Below are 19,471 nucleotides of genomic sequence, written 5' to 3' on the forward strand. Positions count from 1 at the left end.
CCTCCGGCTGGGTTTCTGAACTAGGAGTGAGTCTGGGGACATGGATTCACATGGGAAGTCATTCCCTCAGCTGTCCCAGAGCAGCCTAGAGTGACAGCAGAGACGCACCTTCTGTCCGCCCTGGGCATCACGCGTTTATTTGTTTTCTTTTGCATAGGCATAAATTAGAATCTGCAGATAAAAAAATGAACGAACAGTGCAGCATTTGTGACAGGAGAGCGCGAAACAAGACCTGGTTGTCGGGCGGGGGCTGTGCCGGTGCCAGCCCTGGAGGATGACGGGAGGCCAGGGCCACCCCGCACGTCCCCGGCTGTGCCCACAGAACGGGGCTAGGATCAAGCCCTTAGCTTTTCAGTAAAAAACAGACTTGGAAAAATATACAGGCAGCAGAGCCTGCTGGTCTGAAAGCCCTCTCCCCTACCCAGGGTGACCTGCGCGGCCGCCTCCCAGGCCCTGTGCCCCTGCCGGCCGTGGAGAAGCAGCGCTGCTCGCGGCTCTGGCAGCCTGACAGCTCCGCTGGCATCCTCACTGCACAACAGCTCCGGAGGCCCCTGCTCCCACCCTGGCTGCTCGTGGCCCCAGAGCAGGCCTGGGGTCGCAGGCAGGGATGGGACGTAGTATTGGCAGAAGAACATCTGTGTGGTCAGCAGAGGGGACTCCGGCTGGCCGGGGCCACTCCCACACACAGGCAGCAAACCTGGGAGGTTCCCAGGACACGGCCCCTCCGAGAGACCGTTCACGACCGCCCCCACTTGGCACAACTCCAGGCTTCGCGAGAAGCCCCTCGGGGCCCGTGGGCCAATGGCACAAGTCCTGTGGGAGGGGCCGGCAGCCCCGTGTGAGTGTGCAAGTGCGTGGGCGAGTGGCCAGGCAGCACTACTCAGCCCGCAGCTTTGGCACCCACTTTACCTGCACCCCTGGGTGCCAGCCCCTCCGCCCTGGGCGAGGGCAGCTGGGCCCGACCTCCCAACTCCCAGTCCCCCCACGATATGCTACATATATACACCCCTGCGCGCAGCGTGTGGAGGAGGTGTGGAGAGCCGCTGGCCCCTGCAGACCGCCTCTCCTCCCAGAAGTCAGCGCTGGTCAGATGTGTGCGAGGGTGGGGCTGCTGCTCGCCCCCTCCCAGGGCAGGGGTGCGTGCTGAGAGGGCTGTTTGCAGGCACAAGGAAGGCGTTAGTGGGCAGGCTCCCCGTGCACCCTGAAGCGGTAGATGCAGGTGTACTCGGGGTGGCCCCAGTTGGTCAGGATGCGCAGCTCCACCACCTGGTACGAGGCCATCGCTGGGGCCTGGGCAGAGAAAACAGGTTCAGAGCTCCCAGCCTCCTGAGGCCTCGGCGCCGCGGGGCGGGGCGCCGCGGGGCGGGGCGCCGCGGGGCGGGGCGCCGCGGCCCAGGTGCTCCCATTCTGCCCCTCCAGGGCTCCCAGAGCTGCTCTTCCGCTCCTAGCCAGTGGGCCGGAGCCCAGGCTTCCGCTCCCCACGGAGCCACCGGCCCCCACGAGCTGTGTGAGGCCCAGGCCTTGGGCCACCTGGACATGGGCTGGGTGCCCGGGACCAGCACGATTCACCCAAACTGGGCCGGACCCACCCATGCTCATTTTAAGGCTTCAACGGCCAGAACGGCCACGGGGAGGGCTTGCTCCGGGCGTGTCCTCTGTTCGCGAAGCTGGCGCGGAGCCTGGCGCTTGCCGGGTCCTCCCCCCCACCTCCCCCCGGCTCAGCCAGCACCTGGGCCGGAGCTCTGCTAGTTGGCACCACAGGCACCGTCAGCTCGGCGTCCAGACGGCTCCGGCCTGCATCAGCCCCTCGGCCCACTCCCAGCTGGCCGTGCAGCAGTCAGGAGCCGGCCCACTTTGCCCTCCCGACCCCCTCTGGACTGCACCCCCGCAGCCACTCCCTGACCGTCTCCCTGGCTTCCGGCTTCCATGCAGCGACCTTACCAAAACGCCCAGTGCCATCCCCGCCCCTGGTTGGCCTGCCTCCCTGCCGCTGCCCCAGCCCTCGCACTGGGCCCCTGCTGTGGGTCCCCGCCCCACTCAGCTTCGTCTGCGTGTTTTGTTCAGGGGCAGGTGCTGGGGGGCTATGGTGGCAGCGAGACCAGGAATCTGGGTTTCTAACTCCAGCCTCAGACACCGCCTGGGGCCCCGGCCAGCCACATCCTGGCACACGAAGGTCCCTCCCAGGGTGTCCTCTGCAGTCCTGTCCCCCGGTAACCCCAGCCAGCCGCGGGGCTGTGCTGGCTGCAGGGCGCGTCCCTGGCCCTCACCGAGCCCCGTGCCCACCCACAGGACAGACCCTGTACCTGGAAGTAGAACGTCTGAATGGGCTCCCCGTCCTGGTCGTAGGTGAACTTGCCGAGCAGGGTCCCCTCCTGCTGCAGGTCCTCGTCGAACCCCTGCGAGACGGCGCGGCCCATGTGGGGGGCTGGAGGGCGGGGGGCCCTCCCACCACTCGGGTTAAGCGTGTGATGCTGTGGGGCTGGGACGCGTCCCTTAACACGCGCCGCAGTCCCTGCGGCAGCTGGGACTGCCGTGCCAGCTCTCAGCCTGGCTCCACCTCTTCCAACTCCAGGGCCCGCCCTCCCTCCCGGCCAAGAAGCGACCCCAGCAGGTGAAGACCCCCGCAGGTGGTACTCACAAAGACAGCAAAGTCCCTGGGGGCACTGGAGATGGTGCTGTTGGGTGACAAGGCCTTGGGCACGTGCTCTAAGGTGACAGCCGTCGGGCGGATGCGGGCAGAGAGGCGGACCACAGCGAAGCCCTGGGGGCCCTGGAAGGCCCAGCAATTGCCCGGGTGCACGTCGGGCTGCAGGGGGAGAGGCCACGTCAGGGCAGGGCCTGAGTCCAGCTCTGGCCGAGCCAGGAGGGGACAGTCTGCCAGGGTGCTCAGTGTCTACCTGGAGAATGACGCGGGGCGACTGGGAGTGGTACCACAGAGGGATACCGAAGAGGCTGAGGAGGGCGGTCTTGGTCTCGTAGGTCTCGGAACATCGGGTGCTGATGACACTGGCCCCTGGGACGGCAGAGGGGCAGGGTGGGCGCCCGCCGGGGAGCAGCCTGGACGGCAGCCTCGGGAGCCCCCAGCAGGGAGGGCGGGGGCAGCCAGAGGGCACTCCCCCGGCCCGTCTCCCTGCTAAGGACGGAGGGCAGGTGGCCCAGGCCTCAGCCCTCGCTTGCACCGTTGTGCCGCTCGGCACAGAATGCCTTCCCCCGGCAGGGACAGACTCGCTGCGCGTCGCGGCTGGTGATTTCTGCTGATCCCCAGCCACGCTTGCTCAGCAGGTGCCAGGGGCCCGGCCAGGGCTGCGACCAGGGCTGCGACCAGGGCAAGGCGGAGCGAGGACACGAGCACGCACCTCCCGACTCCAGGGCGTAGTCCACCATCCCAATGCGGTCCTCGCTGTAGCGCTGCAGGGCCTGCTTCACGATCCGGTGCACCTGCTGAAGCCCCGCCCCAGGACGCAGTCACAGCGCAAGCAGGCTCGTCTGCCCCCCGCCCCCCCGTGCCCCACAGCCGGGGCCGGGGACCCCCAGGCCGGCACCACGCCAGCCCCCAAGCACACATCCGAGCCTGCTGTGTGTCACTCGTGTCCTGGAACGTGGCAGGGGCTGAGCCCCCGGGGAGGAGGGCAGCCTGTGTGTGTGGCAGGCCGGGGGCACTCCGTCCTCACCTCCTCAGTCACCCCGATCACGCCTTCTCTCTGCAGCGTCAGACTGAGGGCGGCTGCGGCCTCCCTGGCCGACGTGCCCTGCGTCTCCGCCACCTGGGCCAGGATCTTGCTCTCCAGCTCTCGCAGCTGAGCCTGGAGCTCCTCCCTCTGCAGCAGCCCGGTGCGGGCTCCCCCGCCGCGGTGAAGGAACTGAGTGATCCAGGCAGGGACCTGAGACTCCACCTGGGGGCGGGGCAGAGCTGTGGGGGAACCGTGGGGGCCGCCGTGGCAGCCCAGGGGTGGGAGGCACAGCGGGACTGCCTGGGAGAAGGCCGGCCTGTGCTGCGCCCAGTTCCCAAGGGAGGCCCAGGGGCCAGGGCCCCGGCTGCGCAGACCCCAGGAGACGCGATCTCGGGGTGGTGTGGACTCACGTCGTCCCGCACGGCCTGGATCCTCTGGGGCAGCAGGCCCACCTCGTCCGCCACGGAGCTCTGCTTCAGGGCCAGGGCCTCCAGCTCGTGGCGCAGGGAGACCAGCTGGCCCTCCAGCCGGCCCAGCTCCTTCAGGGTGCTCTCCTGGGCCGTCCTGGTCCCAGAGAGGAGGAGGGGAGGACCCCCTGGTCGGCCCCAGGTATGGGAGTGCTTGCCCGCCACCCACCCACACGGGCTTGCGTGTCCCAGGGCTAACCCTGATCCCGTTCCCTGTTCACGCCCAGAAGCCGTGATCTCCTCTGCAAGTGTGGACATCCGGGCCTGAGACGGCCACTGCCACACGGGCACCCGGAGGAGAGGGGATGACAAATGACCCCACGAATCCCATCCCATGGCCGTGCCCACCTCTCACCTCGGCGGCCCCCTGTAACCTCCGCTGCGCCTACAGAAGAGGGCTCTGAGCCAGGCCTCAGCCCTGACCCCTGCGGCCTCCAGCCCTTCCTGGGGGATGGGGGAGGGGGTGGGGAGCAGCAAGCCCGGGCTTGGCCCCTACCTTTGCCACTCGGACTTCAGCTGCTGGACTCGAGCCTCAGACTCCTGGAGGCACAAAGAAGGGAAAACACGAAGAAACACTGAGCCCCGAGGAGCCTGTCGCCCAGCAGGGGAGCCGAGCTGGCAGGGGTCAAGGCCCCTGTGGGGTCCCAGGCAGGCTCCGCCCCAACAGAGAAGCAGGGGACAGGGCCCTCCCCAGCCCACGCCCCAGGGGCCCGGGGCCACCACGCCCACCGACCTGGGCGGCCTGCACAATCTTGTGGAAGAGGTCCTCCACGTCCCGGTGCTGCTCCGCCCTCAGGACGGCCAGCTCCTCCTGCCAGACACGGAGGGGTCAGCACCCAGCACCAGGGCAAGTGGCCCTGACCTCTCGGTCCCACCCGTGGCGTCACCTGCAGGCGAGCCGCGGCGTCCTTGCGCAGGTCCTCCTTCAGGGCGGCCTCGCGGCGGCTCACCAGCCCGTCCAGGAGGGCCAGGGTGTCCTCCTGGCTCAGGCCGCCACCGGCCTGGCCAGCCGCCCCCTGCCGCAGCTCCAGGCGCTCCAGCCGCACGGCCTCCTTCTGCCAGGTGGAGGAGAACTCTGCTGCGAGGGCCTCCAGGCGCCGCTCCAGGGAGTGCACGTGGGACAGCAGGCGCTGCTCAGCCTGGTGGGCAGGGGGAGAGGCAGGGGTGAGGGTCACAGAGCTGGCCCCGCGAGTGAAGGCATCCGGAGCGCCAGGCAGGGGTGTGAGAGGAGGGCTCCCGGGACACCCTGGAGCTGGTCCCAAAAGCAGGAAGGCGGTCCTGGAGAGGGTCCCAGTGCAGGCACAGTCCTAGGAGAGGCCGGGGGGCAGGGGGGCAGGGGGCAGGGCCCACACCCGTGTAGGTGTGGCACAGCAGGGGCTGGGGGCCCAGCAGTGGCCTCTCACAGGCTGGCGCACATGCCACAGGTGATGGTGGCTGGAAGGGGAAATAGAGAGGATCGAAGAGAGTTCTTTTCGTCGGCGGGTGGCATTGACAGCGCGTCACGGGTTTTGAGAACCTTACTGGCTAAACAACAGAACCTGTGCCAAGAACTACAACCCCAACCGCCGCCTGCGCGCCAAAGGGCAGAGGGCACCAAGCGCTGGAGGTTCTGACACGGGTGCGACACGCTTGGCAGGGCTCAGAAAGTGAAGCAGTGGTGGGGCCGCCCCTGCCACCTCGTCCCTGTGTCCCTGCAAAGGTGAGCAAATATGAAGGCGTGGCCCCGCTGGACTCCGCCCCCTTTACAGATAAGGTGGTTATGAAACGGAATTGCACTTCACACCTTAATGACTACCAAGGAAAAGTCTCGGATGTATCTTACCACCACCGAAATCGTGGTCAGGACGCAGCCGCAGAACAGATGGCGAAAACCACGAGGCCACACGCAGTACGGCAGGGATGCTCGCCCAGGCCGAATCATCCCAGCGCGAGGATAACGGCTCAGGTTTACCAGGCCATGCGCTCACCCCCGGCTCTGGCAGCGCGTCCGTCAGCTTGCTGCCCCCACTGGCCACGGCTGCCCTCCTCCCTGGAGGGCGCAGCCAGGGCCCGGTCACCTTCAGGCTCTGCCTTGTGAAGCTGCCGCTCTGCACGGGACCCGCAAGCGCACCCACCAAGGTTTCCTCTGCCTGCGTCTGGCTGTGCCCAGAACGCGGCGCAGGTGCCAGGGCTCCGGCCTCTGCCTCACCTCCTCTCCCAGAGCCTCGCCCAGCGGCCGTGAGAGCAAGTCCTGGCTGCCCGGCTGGGCGACCAAAGTGCACGTTGACAGCGGCCCCTGCAAGGGTCTAGACCCAGAGGCTGCCGTCAACGGCAGGTGCACGCCTGCCCTTGCTTGGACCAGAAGGGCCACCCGGACACCTGGCTGCCGACTTTGCGGTGCCCGACGAGGCCACGTGCTCCTCTCTGTCATAGTTAAATGCAGGTAACCCCTCCACCCCATACCCTGATCAGCAGAGAAGGGGGTGACCCAGCTGGGCCAGTGGGTTGACAGGTGTAGGGCAGGGAACTCAACAGTGAAGCTGGGCCGGAGGCTCCGCCATGCCCACCATCGCCTAAGCGCCTCGGAGCTCTGGGGGCACTGACACAGGACTGCCTCTGATGCCCTAAAAGCCCAAACTTCCTGGAAGATCCCCGCCTTGGGCTTTAAGGCCACGGCTGTGCGTGCGCGGAGGGACCCCAGAGCAGAAGAGGGCGCACACCGAGGGCACCAGCGGAGCTCACCCACACGGGCGCCTTTTCAGAGGCGAGAGGTCCCATGGACGCGGAAGTCAGAACCGAAAGTGCATCTCCCGGGCTGGCCTGATCCAGGCCCCGCCGGTCAGGACCTGCCCGCCGGGGCTCCCACATCCCAGCTTTCCCCGGACCCGGTCGAGCGCCTGGGGAGGCGGACGCGAGTCCTGTCTCCTGCTCCTTGCTGGCCAGCAGTAGGGCCCTTCGCCTACGAGCAGCGGGCAGCCAGGTGCGACCCCCAGATACCCACCTGGAAATGGGGGGCGGCGTCTCTGGATTCCCACACCTCCTGCTGCCTCCTGCCGTCCCTCGCCGCCCACCAGGAAACCACAGCGGGGTGGATCGACTGCAGCCCGAAGGGGTAGAAATACCAAGCACCTGGCGGGGGGGGGGGAGGCTGGGTTAGCTGGGCCCGGGCCCGGGCACACACCAGGAGGAGGCAGGCGAACCTCCCCGGGCCTCTGTGGCCTGCGGCCTGTGAGCGGGAGAGGGCTGCCAGGGCTGTCATTCTTGGCCCCCGCCCTGGCTGTGTTGCTGCAGACGGTGAAACTTGGGAGACAACAGCTTCCAGGAACTGGGGAGGACCTGGGGGTGGAACCTGGGGCCCTCCCAAGGTGGTTCTTTGCTGGGCTGTCCATCAGAATCACCCAGGCTGCTTGGAACACATGGCATCTGGCCACGCCCCCAGAGAGGGCGGGCTCTAAAAGCTGCAAGAGCTGTGAGGCTGGTCCCGCCCCTGCACGGGAGCCTGTGGTCACCCCAGACCTTGCTTTAGGAGACATCTGCTTTGTGATGTTCCTCCGGGGCGGGGAGGAGGGGGAGAGAGACCCTAACAACGCCCGGCAGCGGAGGGGCCCCCACCCTGGGAAGACGCCACACTGGCCACTCAGGGCAAGGGGAAGCACAGGCCCACTGGGCTCGAGGCACTGCCTGGGCAGCCCTCCTGGCCCCTCTCTGTGCGACGTGACCGCGACACTGGCTGGGCCAGCCTGGACGGAGCGCTGCGCCGCCCTCCAGGGCGCTGCCCAGTTTCCACTGGAGATGAACGAGCTGTGCTTAGAGTGGGGAACGCAGGAAGGAAGCCGGTGTTTGGGGGTGTCCTGCCCAGGTATCGGTAAAGGAGACGGAGTCGGATAACCCCGAACCCACAAGACCAACGCTCCGAGTGACACACTGAGATGTGGCCTTTAGTTATAAACTGCTGCGATCACTCAAATGAGCCCGGGGCCACACAGGCGACTCAGAGGGAACCGGAAAACAGGTGAGGCTGTCAGACTGAAGCCGAGCACACAGCCCCGGGGGCAGCTAGGCACAGGGCCGGTCCGGACCAAGGAGGGACTCATCCTCCTGGCCACGCTGTCCCTCCGTCTTTAACAACAGGTCACGCCCAGAGACCACGCCCTGGTTTGGAATGGAGGGAAGGTGCCACTGACAGCGGCTTCCGGGTCCCTGCCTTTCACCCAATCACAGCGGTCCTGGGGCGGTCCCTGCCCCCGGGGGGGGTGGGGCACAAAGGGTGTTCCAGAGACAGCCGCCAGCGCGGCTCGGCTGCTCCAGCCCGGGCCCAGCTCCGCGATGGCAGCATTCACCTCTGCTCCCCACTCCCCCGCCCGCGCCCGTGCCGGAGCCCGAGCAGGGCAGGCTCACCGTAGGTCAGGCCGGTCAGGAGCAGCAGCAGCAGCAGGAACCACAGGAACGTCTTCAGGGACGAGAAGCGCCTGGGCCGCCAGGGGCAGAGAGGGCAGGGTGAGGAGGAGGAGGTGGGGGCAGGGGCAGAGAGGGCAGGGTGAGGAGGAGGAGGTGGGGGCAGGGGCAGAGAGGGCAGGGTGAGGAGGAGGAGGTGGGGGCAGGGGCAGAGAGGGCAGGGTGAGGAGGAGGAGGTGGGGGCAGGGGCAGAGTGGGCAGGGTGAGGAGGAGGAGGTCGGGGCAGGGGCAGAGTGGGCAGGGTGAGGAGGAGGAGGTGGGGGCAGGGGCAGAGAGGGCAGGGTGAGGAGGAGGAGGTCGGGGCAGGGGCAGAGTGGGCAGGGTGAGGAGGAGGTGGGGGCAGGGGCAGAGAGGGCAGGGTGAGGAGGAGGAGGTGGGGGCAGGGGCAGAGTGGGCAGGGTGAGGAGGAGGTGGGGGCAGGGGCAGAGAGGGCAGGGTGAGGAGGAGGTGGGGGCAGGGGCAGAGTGGGCAGGGTGAGGAGGAGGTGGGGGCAGGGGCAGAGTGGGCAGGGTGAGGAGGAGGTCGGGGCCGGGGGCAGAGTGGGCAGGGTGAGGAGGAGGAGGTGGGGGCAGGGGCAGAGTGGGCAGGGTGAGGAGGAGGAGGTGGGGGCAGGGGCAGAGTGGGCAGGGTGAGGAGGAGGAGGTGGGGGCAGGGGCAGAGTGGGCAGGGTGAGGAGGAGGAGGTGGGGGCAGGGGCAGAGAGGGCAGGGTGAGGAGGAGGTGGGGGCAGGGGCAGAGAGGGCAGGGTGAGGAGGAGGAGGTGGGGGCAGGGGCAGAGAGGGCAGGGTGAGGAGGAGGTGGGGGCAGGGGCAGAGTGGGCAGGGTGAGGAGGAGGAGGTCGGGGCCGGGGGCAGAGAGGGCAGGGTGAGGAGGAGGAGGTGGGGGCAGGGGCAGAGTGGGCAGGGTGAGGAGGAGGTGGTCGGGGCAGGGGCAGAGTGGGCAGGGTGAGGAGGAGGTGGGGGCAGGGGCAGAGTGGGCAGGGTGAGGAGGAGGAGGTGGGGGCAGGGGCAGAGTGGGCAGGGTGAGGAGGAGGAGGTGGGGGCAGAGAGGGCAGGGTGAGGAGGAGGAGGTGGGGGCAGGGGCAGAGTGGGCAGGGTGAGGAGGAGGTGGGGGCAGGGGCAGAGTGGGCAGGGTGAGGAGGAGGAGGTCGGGGTCGGGGGCAGAGAGGGCAGGGTGAGGAGGAGGAGGTGGGGGCAGGGGCAGAGTGGGCAGGGTGAGGAGGAGGAGGTCGGGGCCGGGGGCAGAGAGGGCAGGGTGAGGAGGAGGAGGTGGGGGCAGGGGCAGAGTGGGCAGGGTGAGGAGGAGGTGGTCGGGGCAGGGGCAGAGTGGGCAGGGTGAGGAGGAGGTGGGGGCAGGGGCAGAGTGGGCAGGGTGAGGAGGAGGAGGTGGGGGCAGGGGCAGAGTGGGCAGGGTGAGGAGGAGGCGGTCGGGGCAGGGGCAGAGTGGGCAGGGTGAGGAGGAGGTGGGGGCAGGGGCAGAGTGGGCAGGGTGAGGAGGAGGAGGTGGGGGCAGGGGCAGAGTGGGCAGGGTGAGGAGGAGGAGGTGGGGGCAGAGAGGGCAGGGTGAGGAGGAGGAGGTGGGGGCAGGGGCAGAGTGGGCAGGGTGAGGAGGAGGTGGGGGCAGGGGCAGAGTGGGCAGGGTGAGGAGGAGGAGGTCGGGGCCGGGGGCAGAGAGGGCAGGGTGAGGAGGAGGAGGTGGGGGCAGGGGCAGAGTGGGCAGGGTGAGGAGGAGGAGGTCGGGGCCGGGGGCAGAGAGGGCAGGGTGAGGAGGAGGAGGTGGGGGCAGGGGCAGAGTGGGCAGGGTGAGGAGGAGGTGGTCGGGGCAGGGGCAGAGTGGGCAGGGTGAGGAGGAGGTGGGGGCAGGGGCAGAGTGGGCAGGGTGAGGAGGAGGAGGTGGGGGCAGGGGCAGAGAGGGCAGGGTGAGGAGGAGGAGGAGGTCGGGGCCGGGGGCAGAGTGGGCAGGGTGAGGAGGAGGTGGGGGCAGGGGCAGAGAGGGCAGGGTGAGGAGGAGGAGGTGGGGGCAGAGTGGGCAGGGTGAGGAGGAGGAGGTGGTCGGGGCAGGGGCAGAGTGGGCAGGGTGAGGAGGCGGGGGCAGGGGCAGAGTGGGCAGGGTGAGGAGGAGGCGGTCGGGGCGCCAGGTTCCTCAGGGGTGTGTGTGTGTGTGTGTCCCTCAAGGTGCCTGCTGAGTCCCGGCCCAGGGCTAGGGGGCACCCTTGAGCCTTGGAGCTTTCCCACAGGTGCAGGGATGGTACCCTTTTTACACTGAATTTTACTGATGTCCCAGAAACTGTGTGGTCTTTGTAACACCCCAGAAATTCTCATAGACAGGGCCTTCGAGACCAACAAACCGCTTCTGGTGACCACGGCCCTGTCCTCGGCCCTCAGCAGAGCCGCCCACGGCTCGTCCTGCCCTGGTCCTGGCCAGAGGGGCTCCAACTCCCCCTGCTGAGCAGTGGCTGGGTGGGGGGGTCAGCAGGAAGGAGAAGGCCGCTCCCTGCTCCCTGGAGAGACGGGACTGGCTCCTCCGCCTGGGGCTGGGGTCTCGCTCACCTGGTTAAAACGAAGACGTCCAGGAGGGAGGCGGCCGTGGTCAGGCGGTACCAGGTGGTGCCGACCCACCAGTAGACGAGTCCGAACAGCCGGCCTAAGAACGACACCGGCAGGTGCCCGCTTCACACGGGGCCGAGAGCTCCCCGGCCCCGCCTGTCCGCACAGTGGGTCTGGGGCCCCGTCCTCACCCACTTCCTCCGACCCCACCTCCCCGGCTGCTCCCGCAGCTCTGGGCTCCGGGAGATTAGTCCAGAACAAGCTGCCGACGACCCTCCGGCAGCCTCTCTGGATCCGACCCAGAGGGGTGGGCGAGGGGACGGAAGCGACCCACCTGGGGAAGTGATCACCACCCACAGGAAGGAGCCCGCCCGGGAGACGGCGCCCCTTAGCCGCGACCCCGAACTGCGCTGGTAGGCATCGGAGCAGCCTGCAGGGAGAGGCGAGAGGGGAGCAGCTCCCGGTGAGGAGCCCTGGGACGCAGACGTCACCCCCGCGTCCCCCGTGAGCAGAGACCCTGTCTGTGTCCCAGCACCGCCAGGGCCTGCACGCTGGACGCCCGCCATGCGGGCAGGCAGGAGGCATCAGTCACACGCTGAGCACCACGGGGGCAGCCCCCACATTTGCACACAGCGCCCGAGCCCCAAGAGCCCCAAGCCGGAGGCGCTGGCCTGGGGCTGCTCCCACACGGGGGGCCCAGGGTGAGGCTGCAGAGCACTGGGCGCAGAGTGCACGGGGTCAGGTGCAGGGCTGGGGGGAGGGGCAAACGCCTCCTCCTCCAGCCCCCCCCCCCCCCCGCAGACCCCGTCTGCCTAGCCATGAAGCTGCGCCTACCCCCGAAGTCATCCTCAGAGGAGTAGCCCGAGGAAGAGCCCGGGAAGTCCTCGGCCAGCCCGTTGACCTTGCTGCTCTCGGTGCCGCGCCGCCGCCTCTCCCGCAGGTCCTCACCTGTGCGGGAAGAAGCAGGCGCTCTCCTGGGCTCCCTGGAGGAGGGGCTCGGAGGTGGCGAGGCCCGCGGGGGCAGCCCGGGCCACTCACCCCAGTAGGGCTCGCTGCGCAGCTGGCTGTCGAGGAGGGCGCTCCTGGCCAGGGACGCGGCCCGCGGGCTGCCTATGTAGGACTCGCGCACCAGGGACTCGCTGTAGTAGGAGGTGTGCGAGTCTGAGGAGGGGCCCAGCTGCGGAGCTGGCGACAGCCGCTTCGTGTTGCTGGACTTCCTCTTCAAGGTTCTGCGGGACAGCCACAAGCGGAGAGCCAGGCGGTGGGGAGGTGAGCCCAGGCGGGAACAGGAAAGCCCGCGCCCCTCCGCGGTGCGCGGGTGGCCCGTTGCTAGGCTACCAAGTCCCGCCCACTCCTGTGTGCCAGGGCAGGTGCTTCCCCTCTTGGGAAGCCTGGATTCAAAGCCAAATCTGGGGCTGGCGCTGTGGCGCAGCGGGTAAAGCCACCACCTGCAGTGCCAGCATCCCATATGGGCGCTAGTTTGAGTCCCGGCTGCTCCATTTCCGATCCAGCTCTCTGCCATGGCCTGGGAAAGCAGTAGGAGATGGCCCAAGTCCTCGGGCCCCTGCACCTGCATGGGAGACCTGGAAGCCCCTGGCTCCTGGCTTCAGATTGGAGCAGGTCCGGCCATTGTGGCCATCTGGGGAGTGAACCATTGGGTGGACGACCTCTCTCTCTGCCCCTCTACCTCTCTGTAACTCTGCCTTTCAAATAAATAAATCAATCTTTAAAAAAAAGGGGGTGGCCGGCGTGGTGGCATAGTGGTAAAGCCGCTGCCTGCAATGCCCACATCCCGTATGGGCGCAGGTTCAAAACCCAGCTCTCTGCTATGGCCTGGGAAAGCAGTAGAGGGTGGCCCCAGGCCTTGGCCCTCCGCCCATGTGGGAGACCCGGAAAAAGCTCCTGGCTCCTGACTTCGGTCTGTTTCAGCCAACTGGGAAATGAACCAGCGGATGGAAGACCCCCCACCCCCACTCTGCTCTCCTTCTCTCTGTAACTCTGACTTCCAAATAAATAAAAAACCAGATCTCCAACCTCAAAACCAAAGTTTTCCCCATGCTTCTTAAAGGATTAATTTCTACAACCCCAGGAAACCTGGACCAACCAGCTCAGCCTCCTGGCCAAAGCCCTGGGGGCTGCAGCCTGGGCTTCCTGTCTGCAGAGGGGCCGGCCAGCGAGAAGGGCGAGGGCTTGCTGCCCTCCTCAGCGGCGAGCCGATGGGCTGGGCCCAGGAAGCCCGTCTTGCCCTAAGGGGTTCCTGCCAGCCCCACAGCTTGTGTTTTCGGCTTATGCTTGCGGCTGCCTCTCCCCACTTCCTGTTCCCCAGACTCGAGGGCAGCAGCTCTGTCTTACAGTGGGTGGGCATGGGGTGCCGGTGTGAAGAAAGGTAGAACTCCCCCTGCCCAGGAAGGTGGCTCTGTGGGGCGGGGCAGGGGACAGGTGCGGCGCCGCCCGCCCCTACCTCAGAGGGCTGTCCTTAAACAGCGTGCTCTGGCTCCCCGTGGCTGAGCTCCCGCCACTGCTGCTGCTGCCGCCGTCACCGTCGTCATCGCCCTGGGAGTAGCGCGACAGGCGCTGGCTTCGGCGCGACATGATGGGTGGGGCGACGAGAGTCTGTGCAGAGGAAGGAGGGCCGCAGGTGAGCCCCTCCCTGGAGGAGGGAAGCAGAGCCTGGCAGCAGAGAGCACCCCCACCCCCGCACAGGCCCTGGGCACCGCCTGGCACCCCATGGCCTCGAGCTCCACTTGGTAACCGTGGAGATTCTCGCGTGGGACTTTGCACAGGGTTGACGCTGAGCAGAAGCCCCAGCCCACGATGGTACCTGGCTCTGGTCTCCCCCAACCTCTCAGCAGCGACACCCCCTGCCCTGGGGCCCCAGACAAACCTGCCCAGTCACCCCAGCTCCAGCCCCGGATGCACCGTGCTGAGCTGACACCAAAACACTGTGCTAACGCCCGCTCAGTACCAGGTTTCCCCTTCCTAGCAGGGCGGCCACCAACACTCCCATTTGCAAGGGAGGAGCCGGGGACGGTGAGGCTCCCACCGCCCAGGCTGTCAGCGACAGAGCCGGGGCTGAGCTCGAGGCTGCGTCTTTCTCTCCTCCACGAAGTTTTCAAGTTGTTTGGGAGGTGACAGGCTGCACACAGTTATCGCATAACAAGTATCCGCTAACAAACCAGCAGCGCGGGCGGGTGCCATGGAGGTCCCTGCCCGCCCACCAATCACCACGGGGCCAAGAAATCCAGCTCCGGAACTGACCGTGTGGACAAAAGACCCAGCAAGAGCAAGATGGAGAAGTCTTCCAGCTCCAAGACTCGGCGTCTGTCACCCGCCTGTCACCGCGTGTGCAGGGAGGCCGAGCGTGGTCCCTGCTACAGCCCAAGCCGCTCGAGAGTCCTGGGACTTCAGCTGCTCCTGGCTGCTCTCTAATGACCAGTTCTCGGCCGGAGGGGGCGGGGGCGGGGCGGACCTGGAACCAGCACGCCTGGTTCGTCCAGCTGCAAGCCCATCTCCACAAGCTCGTGTCTCGGCTTGCTGCTCCTTCCCAGTGAGGGTGCCCACCTGGCACCCTGCCCTGGGTAAAAGGGCCCACTCGGTAGTAGCCAGAGCAGGAAGTTGGCCTGGCTCCCGGCTCAGTTCCATTCCTTATAAGGTAATCGCACCCCACCCCCGCCCTCCCCCACCTGAAGGCCCCTCCTCTTAACCCCTGCCCTGCTGCAGTGGACGCAGCCCTGGCCCGCGGCCTGGGGTCCCTGGTGAGCACCGGCTGCCTGCACCCTCCCCGGCTCCCAGCCTCTCAGCCTCCCTCGCACCATCCTGGGATCACAGAACAGTTCACCATTCAGCTACAGCTTCCCGGGCTTAAAAAAAAAAAAAGGGCACAGCGTCCAAAACAAGAGGCGAGCCTGAGGAGCTGTAATCTGTGCACACACCCGGGTTACGAAACGCTCACACAAAGCAGGCGTCCCCACCTGGGAGCCCACCGGGCTTCCCCCATCACGGGCGATACGGAGTTTCCGCCCCATCTCGAGGCTTAGCCTAGATCCTGGGCACCGAGCCGAGGGGGCCTCACAGGACACCTGCCGAAGGGCCCGGGCACTCCCACCCCACTCCCCCTGGGCTGAGCCCCGGGAGCTGTCACCCAGCCGCCCCCCCGCTCCGCGCGCCGTCACACCCCGCCCTCCTCTGCTGTTTTGTTTTGTTTTGTTTCTGAACTGAACGAGACTGGCCTCCCTCGCGCTCCCGGAGTCCTGCCTGGCGGGACAGCAGCCGCCTGGCACTGCCCTGGGCCGGTTTGGGGCAGCCGGGGCTCTGCCCGGGGAAGTCCCGCCCGGAGACGCCGCCCTCCCCGCTGACCAGTGGCGCGGCGGGCCGTGGGGGCGGGGGCGGGCGGGAGATGAGTCAGGCGCCGGCCGGGGCACCGCGGGGCCCTCCGCACCCGCCCAGGGGCGTGCGCCCGGCCGGGCTGGAGCCTGGCCCAGCTTGGCCCGGCGACGGACCAGCAGGCCTGGCAGCTCGGCCCTGGCCGAAGCGGCCCTCGGCTGACCCGGGGTCAGGCCGGGCGCCGGGCCCGCGGGGGAGTGCGGAGCGGCCCTAGCACCCCCGTTACCTGGTTCGCGGCTGCTCCGTGCGGGGCCGGGGGCGTCCGAGGCCCGCGGCGCCACGGGGCGCGCCCCCTTCCCGCGTCGAGATGGCGCGGGCCGCGCTGAACGCAGGTCCGAAGCGGCGGCCGGGCCGGAGCGCGCGGGGAGCGGCGGCGCGGAACCCACAGGGGCTGGCGGGCTGGCGGGCGGACAATGCGGCCGACCGTGGCCCGCGCTGCGCGAGTGGGGCCGGGCTGTGCGCGCGTGGCCCAGTGTGTATGTGTGCTGCTGTCAGTCAGCGCTGACAGGCTTCAGCCCATTGGCCAGGCCCCGCCAGCCGTCGCCGCCCTCCGATGCCGCCCATTGGCCGGTTTGAACACAAAGGCTCCGACTCGCCCCGCCCTCCCCATGGGCCCCGCGGCCCCGCGCGCCGGGCCGGGAGTCTGCGCGTGGGAGGCGCGGGGGAGGCTGCGACCCCGGGCCGCCGGGGCACGCAGCTGGGGCCAGCCTGGGACGGGAGTTCTGCCGGGTCTGACTGGCCGAGCCTTGGATTCCAGGTCCGGGTCCTCGGATCACCGGAGACAGCTGGGGGTGTCCCCTCGTGGCCCTCACCCGATACGCGCGGCGCGGCCCGCGCCCCCCAGCGCCCCTCGGGCTGACTGTACCAGGCCCTGATGTCGGGGTCTTAGAAACACTGGGGGATTGCCCAGGAAGGCCCGAGAGGAAGGTGGGAGCCTGCAGACCCCCTGCCCAGTGGCCGTGACGTGCCAGGGGCTTGCGCAAGGGCCCCTTACTGCCCATTCCCACGCCCACTTCCAAGCGAGGACAAGGCTCGCGGAGGTTTAAACGGCTTACTTAAAGCCACGCGGTTAGAAAGAGGCGCAACTTAGATCAGAGGACCCCAAGACGCACGTGATGGTGTTTAGGGGATTCTGGGTTTGGTGAGGCTGGGGGGGGGGGGCGGGGCGTTCCCCAGATTCAGTGGAAGGCAGGCAGGGCTGGCTGTGTGTTCTCCTGCCTGACCCAGACTTGGAGCGGGTGACAGAGGGGACACCTGGCTCCGGGGCTCCTTGGCTTGGCTCCCACCTGCCGCCTGTGTGGCCAGGTCCCTCCCGCGAAGCTCTTCCGGGGAAAGTTGAAACAGGGTTGCTTCACTTCTCACAGAGAGGAAACTGTAGAAATGACAAAATCGCGGGGCAGGCACAGGAAGGCGCTGAGGGCGGGGTGGCTGCCTCTGGGCCTCCCTCGCCCCGTTCCCAAGCGGGTGTGGGTGTTGCCCACCGTCACGGCATCGTGGAGACAGGCGGCTGGCTGGCGCTGCTCCTGGTCCCGGACTGCGAGCCCCTGCGGCCGGGGGCGCCCCCGTGCCTGAAGAGAGGGTGCAGACCAGGTGCAGGGGCCACAGCCAGCGAGGCCAGGGGCCCTCTTGTCCTCTGAGCCCCTGGTGCTCCCCGGTCCTGGCCCAGCCACTTCCTGTGGAGTCTGCGTTGCGGAGCCCGCTCCTCTCCTCCTGGAGGGACAGGATGCGAGGCCCCTGTGCGCTGGGCGGCGGGAGGCGGTGGGTGGGATAATGCTCTCCGCAGAGATTAGGTGCTAATCCCTGGGATCCGGGAACGTGACCCAGCAGATGTGATTAAATTAGGGGTCTTGACTTGAGGAGATTATCCTGGATTATCAGGGTGGGCTCTCCATGGAACCGCAAGTGTCCTTTCAAGAGGGAGGCAGCGGAGAGGGGAGTGTGGCCGCGGAGGCCAGGGCTGGGGTGAGGCAGCCCCAAGCCCTGGGCTGTGGACAGCCACAGGCAGCTGGACAAGGCAAGGACAGGGCCCTCCCTGGAAGTGCCCGGAGGGAGCTACGGTCCTGCCAACGATTTGGGCCCAGCAGTGTTGATTTCAGAGATCCGGTCCCCAGAAAAGAGAGAATAAATCTCTGTGGCCCTCAGTCGCCAGACTTGTGGCAATTCGTGACAGCAGCCACAGGGGACTTATGAAGAGCTTCTGGAAAATTCTGGGCCTTGGCACTCAAGGCTCTTGTGGGCGTACCTGGGCCTCCCTCTCTGATGACCGTGCTCACAGCCTCCTGAGCCGACACACGGCCCGGTCCCCCTCTCCTGGCCTCTCGCCTCCCCCCTGCCTGCTGAGTGTCCACACCGTCCGGGCCTTGCTCTCGGCCCAGCTGCCCTGCACCTGCCTGGCCCCTCCCACAGGCCTCTTGGCTTTCCCACTGTTCTTTTCTTGCCCCTCTTTCCCTGTCATTGTGCCACAGATGGCGGCAGGGAGGGGGACAGCATCGCAGGGCACCCACTGACGCAGGGCCACGGGAGGACTTGCTTTGTTGCCTGGCGCTCTTGCCTCCGTGGCCCATTCCCCCGTAAAGCAATCTCTACGATCGTATGTTACCGCCACGTTAGTAGAAAGGTGACCACAGGGGCCGGCGTTGTGGACTAGTGGCTAAAGCCACCACCTGCGATGCCAGAATCCTGTATGAGCACCGGTTCAAGTCCCGGCTGCTCCACTTCTGATCCAGCTTCCTGCTAATGGCCTGGGAAAGCAGCGGAAGACGGCCCAAGTGCTTGGACTCCTGCCAACCACATGAGGGGTCCGGATGAAGCTCCTGGCTCCTGGCTTCCACCTGGCCCAGCCCCAGCCCTGGCAGCCATTGGGGAGTGAACCAGCGGATGAAAGAACTCTCTCTGTCTCTTCTTCTCTCTTTATAACTCTGACTTTCAAAAATAAATAATCTTTAAATACAAAAAATAATCCAACCTTCATTCAACATTCATTACTACATTTAATGTTTCCTTGATTTTATTTATTTATAAACTTTTATTATTTTCTTTTTTTTGAGAGAGATCTTCCATCCACTGGTTCACTCCCCAAATGCCCACAACACCTGGGGCTGGGGCAGGATGAAGCCAAGGAACCCAGTCCAGGTCTCCCACACGGGTGGCAGGGACCCAAGTACTTGAGCCATCGCCTGCTGCTCCCAAGCTCTGCATCGGCAGGAAGCTAGAACTGGGACCAGAGCCAGGACTCGAACTCAGGCCTCTGATGCGGGAGACCTGGGAAGCAGGTGCCCCAAGATGCAACCTTCCTTTGATTAAAAAAAAAAAAAAAAAGACTTATATGAAAGGCAGAGTTACAGAAACAGAGAGAGAGAGAGGTCTTCCATCTGCTGATTCACTCACTAAATGGCCACAACGGCTGGAGCTGAGCCAACCTGAAGCCAGGAGCCAGGAGCTCCATCGGAGTCTCCCACGTGAGTTCAGGGGCCCAAGCACTTGGGCCATCTTTCACTACTTTCCCAGGCACATTTGCAGGGAGCTGAATTGGAAGTGGAGCAGCCAGGACTCAAACCAGCGCCAATCTGGGGTGCCCATGTCACAGGCATGAGGGGCTGCAGCTGCGGCGCAGGATGGAGAAGTTGGCCCCACCCTGGGGACCCCGAGGAACAGAACCCGGTGAGGGCCACAGTGTGCCCCGCCCAGCCTGCCGGAGGGTCCCGCTGAGCACCACGGCCCCTGCTTAGTCCAAGGCTGGTGAGGGACCTGCAGCCCAGGTGCCGAGCAGGTGCGTGGCTCGCTCACTCTGTGAACCGGGGCGAGGTCCTTAGCCTCTCAGCCATGTTCCTCGTGGCCGAAATGTGCGTAGTAGCAACTGTCCCGTCCGCCACACTGAGTGACTGTGACCCTGGCCAAGCCCACAGGTGCCCTAGGCTCCGGCCCCTGTACATGAAGGTCAAGTGTGCGGCCGCAGGGAAGGCTCGTGGAAG

At 66.9% G+C, this 19,471-nt stretch overlaps 1 protein-coding gene across 4 annotated transcripts; it reads right to left on the minus strand.

The window, feature by feature from the left end:
• Nucleotides 1-109: 109 nt before the first annotated feature.
• On the minus strand, nucleotides 110-15,991 carry SUN2 (Sad1 and UNC84 domain containing 2). 4 transcript variants are annotated; one of them, XM_070052931.2, is made up of 19 exons: nucleotides 15,727-15,990; nucleotides 14,376-14,586; nucleotides 13,579-13,730; nucleotides 12,156-12,346; nucleotides 11,952-12,065; nucleotides 11,452-11,547; nucleotides 11,121-11,214; nucleotides 8,516-8,586; nucleotides 7,119-7,246; nucleotides 5,026-5,277; nucleotides 4,872-4,949; nucleotides 4,635-4,678; nucleotides 4,082-4,235; nucleotides 3,672-3,893; nucleotides 3,357-3,441; nucleotides 2,898-3,013; nucleotides 2,639-2,806; nucleotides 2,304-2,396; nucleotides 110-1,290 (listed from the first exon to the last, which is right to left on the minus strand). In XM_070052931.2, exons 3-19 carry the CDS (start codon nucleotides 13,707-13,709, stop codon nucleotides 1,177-1,179), a joined length of 2,151 nt encoding a protein of 716 aa, XP_069909032.2. In that variant the 5' UTR covers nucleotides 13,710-13,730; nucleotides 14,376-14,586; nucleotides 15,727-15,990; the 3' UTR covers nucleotides 110-1,176. The 4 variants fall into 4 exon arrangements, with proteins under 4 accessions (XP_069909032.2, XP_069909029.2, XP_069909031.2 ...); XM_070052928.2 differs by having other exon boundaries at nucleotides 11,952-12,346; nucleotides 15,727-15,991; XM_070052930.2 differs by lacking the exon at nucleotides 14,376-14,586.
• Nucleotides 15,992-19,471: the final 3,480 nt, after the last annotated feature.

This window comes from Oryctolagus cuniculus, chromosome 11, assembly GCF_051225735.1.
Source record: "Oryctolagus cuniculus isolate XC-2025 breed Fujian yellow rabbit chromosome 11, ASM5122573v1, whole genome shotgun sequence".
Classification (NCBI taxonomy): domain Eukaryota; kingdom Metazoa; phylum Chordata; class Mammalia; order Lagomorpha; family Leporidae; genus Oryctolagus; species Oryctolagus cuniculus.